The sequence below is a fragment of the Scardinius erythrophthalmus genome (assembly GCF_964197995.2).
Source record: "Scardinius erythrophthalmus genome assembly, chromosome: 1".
NCBI lineage: Eukaryota > Metazoa > Chordata > Actinopteri > Cypriniformes > Leuciscidae > Scardinius > Scardinius erythrophthalmus.
The window spans coordinates 57,652,734-57,659,598 of NC_138221.1; the positions used below are offsets into that span (position 1 = coordinate 57,652,734).

The 6,865-nt window shown below is 33.5% G+C and overlaps 1 protein-coding gene across 1 annotated transcript; it reads right to left on the reverse strand.

Annotated features, from left to right (window-relative positions):
• Positions 1-627: 627 nt before the first annotated feature.
• Positions 628-6,116, reverse strand: fn3krp (fructosamine 3 kinase related protein). Its single transcript, XM_081366876.1, has 7 exons — positions 6,055-6,116; positions 5,826-5,970; positions 4,473-4,624; positions 4,266-4,357; positions 4,106-4,188; positions 3,888-4,010; positions 628-1,089 (listed from the first exon to the last, which is right to left on the reverse strand). Exons 2-7 carry the CDS (start codon positions 5,964-5,966, stop codon positions 751-753), a joined length of 930 nt encoding a protein of 309 aa, XP_081223002.1. The 5' UTR covers positions 5,967-5,970; positions 6,055-6,116; the 3' UTR covers positions 628-750.
• Between the last annotated feature and the right edge of the window lie 749 nt (positions 6,117-6,865).

Genomic DNA, 6,865 nt, shown 5'->3' on the forward strand with positions numbered 1-6,865 from the left:
ATAGTGTTTGGTTCAATGCATATTCAGACTAATGAGTCCTTAACTTTGAAATCAGTATGATTAACTTAATGCCTTTCACAAAGAAAGATTGGATTCAAAATACACCAAATCTTATAAATTACACTTGAAATATTGTTAAAATTGTAATTGTAATTGATTTACCTGTGAACACTTTTTTTTAAAATAGTAAAACATATATTTAGAAGGTAGATGTAAACAAAATATTAATAGGTCAATATAAGCCTTGTTATTAAATTATTTATTATTGTGTTTCGGTAGTGACAAATCTTGGGAAAGGAAAAATATTCCAAAACTTTCTGAAAATACAACATGATAATTAACTGCACAATTACTAGAAATGTGTACTTTGGATATTATACAATTTGCATACGTACACAATTTGTGGAAAATACACATTTGTTTTTTTTTAAGTCAAGTTAAAGTGCAATTTGCAAAAAGGGAATGATGCATTTTAAATAATTTATTTTTTGGCCATTGCATGGAAAACAAATGTATTCATGGTTTTAACTTAAAAAAAAAAATAGAATAATATATATATATATATATATATATATATATATATATATATATATATAAGATATTTTCAATCTGTGCAAATTATTTTCATCTTGTCAATGCATTTCCATCAGACAGGTAATGTTCGATTTAAAGTGTGTGACTAACTTCGAGTTAGTTTATCATCCACCTTCATAAATGAAGACTTGAGAAGGATCTTTTAATGAAGAGCATCTACTTTGTTAGATCCTTCATGATCTTTAGAGAAGAGCCCCTGTAACCCCCACCGAAATGATTCCAGTGGTTCAGATAGTGGAACAGCTGGTATAGTTGCTGCCTCTTTGCAAACCCAGCGGTCTTGGGGATCTTCTGATGGTAAGCATTGTAAAACGAGCTCCCAAAACCAGAAAATATGCCGCCAATAGCCAGCTCGTACTCCGAATGGCCATAAAACGATGCTGGGTCAAAGATGACGGGACCATCAGAGCATTCGGCCACATTTCCTCCCCAGAGGTCTCCATGCAGCAAAGCTGGAACCACCTCTACATCTGTGAACAGCTGAGGGATCTTCAGCTAATAAAGAAAAGCACATATGCAGCACTGTATAAGACTTAAAGACTGCACCATTAGCTTGTCATTCTACAGGGATAGTTTACCCACAAATGAAAATCCTCATTATTTACGCACCCTCATGCTGATCCAAACATGTGTGCAATTCTTTCTTCTATAAACAACAACATTGAAGAATGTTGGTAACCAAACAGTTTTGGCATCCATTGACTTCCATTGTGTTTTTGTCCATACAATTCAATTCAATGGGAACCGAAACTCTATGGTTGCCAACGTTCTTTAAAATATTTTCTTTTATGTTCCACAGAAGAAAGAAAGTCCTACATGTTTGGATTAACATGAGGGGGAGTAAATGATGAAAGAATTGTAATTTGTGGGTGAACTATCCATTTACACTTTTGAGACAAAGACCAAACAGGGTTAATCATTTTCGTTTACACTTTATTTTAAGGTGCCGTAGTTACATGATACTTGCTCAAATTAGTACTGGGGAATATTAATTAACTACATAGTTCACTAACAATAGAGATACGGTTAGGGTTAGGGTTTGGTTTAGTAATTATGCACAATTTACTGTTATTACTATAGTAAGTACATGCAGTAACGTGTAACTACGTCACCTTAACATAAAGTTACATTAAACATTATTTTGTTTGTCCCTGTCAATGGATAATGTGGACTTTCTGTTTTTAAATATTTTTGAGCAAATGTTGGGTAAACATTATGGATACATATCAAATTATTAATTTAAGTTGTGTACTTTTACACTTCATTTTACTACTGTACCATTCAATTACAAAATTTATCAAAAATATAAACAATATACAATTTAAAATGATAATAATGATTTAGGATTCAATCAGTAATTGATTTGATTTGAAAAGTGGTGATTTTATACCAGAATGTAGTCAGATGATTGGAGTGGAAGGGTTGGAAAGTCATTTAAGAGGCACACAAAGATTTGTAGTTTTTTGGAATAACATGCACTAATGTATGGAAGCTTGTTTCCGCCACAAAATAAAACATTTTAAAAGATAATTGCGACTTTTTATCTCACAATTGCGAGATATAAAGTCAGAATTGCGTGAAATAAAGTCGCAATTGCGTGTTATAAAGTTTTTTCTCGCAATTGCAACTTTATTTCACGCAATTCTGACTTTAGAACACATAATTGCGACCTTATATCTCGCAATTCTGACATCTTTTCTCAGAATTGTGAGATATAAACTCACAGTTGTGAGATATAAAGTCCAATTCTAAGGGAAAAAAAGACACCGACTTTATAACACGCAATTGCAACTTTATATCATGCAATTCTGACTTTATATCTCCCAATTGCGACTTTATTTCTCAGAATTGTGACTTTATTTCTCAGAATTGCGACTATTTCTCAGAATTGCGACTTTATATCTGCGACTTTATTTCTCAGAATTGCGACTTTATATCTCGCAATTGCGACTTTATTTCTCAGAATTGCGACTTTATTTCTCACAATTCTGACTTCATATCTTGCAATTCTGAGAAAAAAAGTCACAATTCTGACTTGATAGATCGCAATTCTGAGAAAAAAAGTCAGAATTGTGAGATAAAAAGTCGCAATTATTATTATTTATTTATTATTCAGTGGCGGAAACAAGCTTCCATACTAATGAGTTATTCAGCATAGGAAAAAAATAGATAATATTTAGATTTTTATATCATTAATATAATGTCTAGTCTATTATATTACATTAATGTATTTTAATGTTTAAATTAATTAAAATAGTTTATTCTGTTAAAAAAAACTGGAGACAATGGGTCTCATTCACTAAGCATGTGTATGCACAAATCTGTGCATGAAATCTGCATACGAACATTTTAATGAACAAATCATGATTCATCAACTTTCATTCTAAAACGTATTCTAAATTATGAAAAAATATAGGAAGAACTGAAATTACACAAAAATTACATAGTCTTGGTGGCCTTATAAACATGTCAAGATTAAAGGCCCTTGCAAACTGAGTCCGAAATTCGCGTCCGAATTTTTGCACATTAAAAACTAAATACGACCTCACGTTATGTCAATCACGCTCCGAAACTTTCGTCCGTCATTAAAAAATTCGGATCAGGCTGCGTTTTTCGCATCCGTAGCAAGCATTTTGAATGGTGTTTTGACAATTCAGAGCCACCGAATCACGAATACAAAAAACACGTGAAAATTTCGGACTCAGTGTGGAAGGACCTTAAATCTTCAACATAGATATAGATATATAGATAAAAATAGATTTCATATAGGCCTATCAGTAAGAGATTAAGAGAAGGTGCGTTATAGCTCATGCTGCGAGATAGCTCTGCATAAAGACGCAGATACACGTACGTACAGCTGGCAAAACAGAGGTCTGTAATGTCTGTATAAAGGTGTTTTAATGCATTTGAACTTGTTTTGAGGATGGCACTCTTGGCATTGCTCTGGGATTTTGCGAGAATGCGTCTGTAGAGAGTGTCATGTTGGTGTGAGGGAAAAGAGTGTGTGAAATACCCTTATATGGACATGGTTTGGGCGTGTTTTATGTAAATGAGTTACCTCGGGCATGCGGTCGCTCATTTAGAATACTCCGAATTCATCAACATTAGAACGAGGTTAAGAACTAATTAAGTGCGTACGCACGTGTTGTGAATTTGGCAGAAAGTTTTTGTGAGAAGCTGAAGTGTGCGTATATATACGAATAGTGTACGCAATTATTAGTAAATGAGACCCAGTATCTTTTTGTGTTTGCATGATATTTTGCTGGAATAAAAATCTGAGCTGTTTGGTTTACTTGGAGTTTGGACCACAATTCCCTGGCCTCTCTGTCTCCGTACGACTGCTCCACCAAGCCGAGCTGGTGCTGCAACCTTTGCTGGGAGTAAAAGGACACCCAGTCATCCTGCCAGTCATTTACCTGAAAACCGAAAGGAGAGATTGCAAAGTATGTTTGAATATAAATCACTCCATTTGTTATTATGATCAGACAGCATACAGAGCAGAGATGCTGACCTGAGGGATATAACCACAGCATGTGTTCACGTGAAACCCAAACCTGTTGGCTGTTTCGACCTCAGACTGTCCTGGTCCTTTCCCTTTTTTAAATGCAGAAATTATGATACATAATAATGGCACTGAAAAGTCTCCATCAATGAAATATAAAAAACCTTACCAACAGTCTGCTGCTCCTTGTTTTGTTTCTCTATCTGTCTCATGTTGTAAAGATGCAGGTCAGCTAGTTGTTCCCCCAGTTTTGATGAGTATCTACAAAAACATTACATATTTTAAAAGGAGCACTTTCCAAAAATGCCCACAATGTTAATGTGACATTGACCCAATTCTCAGATCCTAAACAAGCTCTATGGGTTGACGTGATTACTTATTTAAGCTCCTCATATCCACATGTTCCATTACAAGAAGAGCTCCACTTCTCTCGAGGTCCAAGACCTTCACAGGCCTGGGCACTTTCACTGTGTTCGTGGACAGGATCGCTTCCAAACTTGCCATCTCTCCATCAAACATCCTCCTAGCCTAAAGAAAGAGAGATTAGAAAAAGTTTGATGATTAGTTGATGATTTACTTTCAAATAGTTACAGATAGACAGTTTACATTATATATTGCTCCTTTATAATGTAATACTATTACATGATATAATGCTAAACAAATCATTAATTTGTGTACTTTCAAAGAGTTATAAAGCTAAAACTTTACAATAAAGTTTCATAATTTCACTAACTAACTATGAACAATACATTATTACAGCATTTATTAACCTTTGTTAATGTTAGTTAATACATTTTCATTGTTCATGTTAGTTCACAGTCCATTAACTAATGTTGACAGATAGAGAATTTTGTTCTTAAAAATGTATTAGTAAATGCTGAAAATACCATTGAAAATACCAATTCATGTTAACGAATGTAGTTAACTAATGTTGACTAATTAAACCTGGTTGTAAAGTGTTACCGTTATAAATTTTGTACATAAAATGACATTGCATAATGTGCAACAGATCATTAGCTGATAATGTACTTTCAAATATTAAACAGAAATAACATCATCAAGGTAAAAAATAATAAAAGAAAATATATATCTATAAGCTACATGTTAGCATGTATAATGTGTATATAATTACAATGCATAAAGATCATTAGTTGATGTACTTCCAAATAAAGACTGTCAGACAAAGTTGTAATGAATGGAAGCAGTATATTCACAATATTGGAAGCTGTATACTCACAATATACAGTGTCATTTAAGGTGTCATTGGTTTATATATATATAATTACACACAGTGGGTTACATAGGGTTAGGGTAGGATTAGGGTTTGGTTGAGGGTAGTTGCATGTAATTATGCACAATTTACTGTCATTACTATGGTAAGTCCATTAAAGTGTTACCAAATAAAATACTAAAGACAATTAGAAATTGTTGAAAATATTTACTCAAAAAACAGTTGGTTTATCCAACATTTTCATATTTATTTTGGTATCATCTTGAGACAAAACAATGGCACTAAGATATTTGTTTAGATATGTCAGAAGTTACTTTCAGTTAAAACTAGACTTAAGTTGTCTGTGAAAGCATTGTTACGTTGAATACGTAATGTACTTTACTATACCAAATCACATTATTATTCCAAATTTGATGACACAGACACATATAAAGTAGCACTGCAAGATTGCAACGCAAATCCAAAGCGTCGAGCTCAAGTGTATGTGTGCGCGCGCACCTCCGACTTGTGGTTGATCTTGACGAACACTGTACCAGAGTCAGTGTAAAAGCTCTGGCCTTCACTGATGCATCCTCCTCCTGAATGACCAGTGCTCTTCAAAACAGATGTGGCCAGCTCTCTCTTCAACAACGCCTCCATCTCACTGCACAACGCTCATACAACCATAAAATAAATACAAAACAATGCGTTTCTGCAAAACTGGTTCATTTTGATCTGGGCTACTTACAAGTGCTGAGTAAATATCTCTGGATGATTGCGTTGGTATTATGCATAGGGTATTATGTTAACAACACAGGCGTGAGCAGGATTACTGTTGAGATGTCAAAATAAAAGTCATGGGTCCGTGTCGTAGGTCAGGTGCTCCTCTATTTTAGATAGAGTTTGTATGGTTTAAAATACACATAGAGCGAATACAATATAGTGCAGTTTAATTACTATATGTATTAATACTAACACACATATATATAACATTTCTCAAATTATCACAGTTTATTCGTTATAGTTTAGAAAATGGTAATAAAATATGACAAGAACTCAGAGTTATCAGATCAGTTGATATTTCATGGTTTTGGCCATCCTTCTGTCTCACAAATGAGTTAGGTTGAATAGCTGTAGTGTCAGCTGTTAAATTTAACTATACAATTAGATAATACCAATTTAGGTCAACCAATTACCAAACAAAACAATGCTTAATTTTGTTCAGTCTGTGGTATAAAAATGTCGCATTAGCAATTAAAGAAAAAAAAAAAAAAATATGGTCAGGTCAAAGTGTCTGAATAAATTTTGGTCCCAAATTTTTATACATTTTACTGGTAGGCTACTCCACTGTATGAAGAATTTTGGGGTATAATATGTCACAGTTTACATACAATTTAAAGAAAGAAAGAAAGAATTGACGTTTGATTCGTAATATGCACTTTACCATCCCAAATCATATTATAATAAACATAAAATACACAGAGCTAATATAATGCAAAAATAAAGATACAAAAATGCAAAAACATTTATTTCCACTTGTCCTCTCTAGCAACGCATGG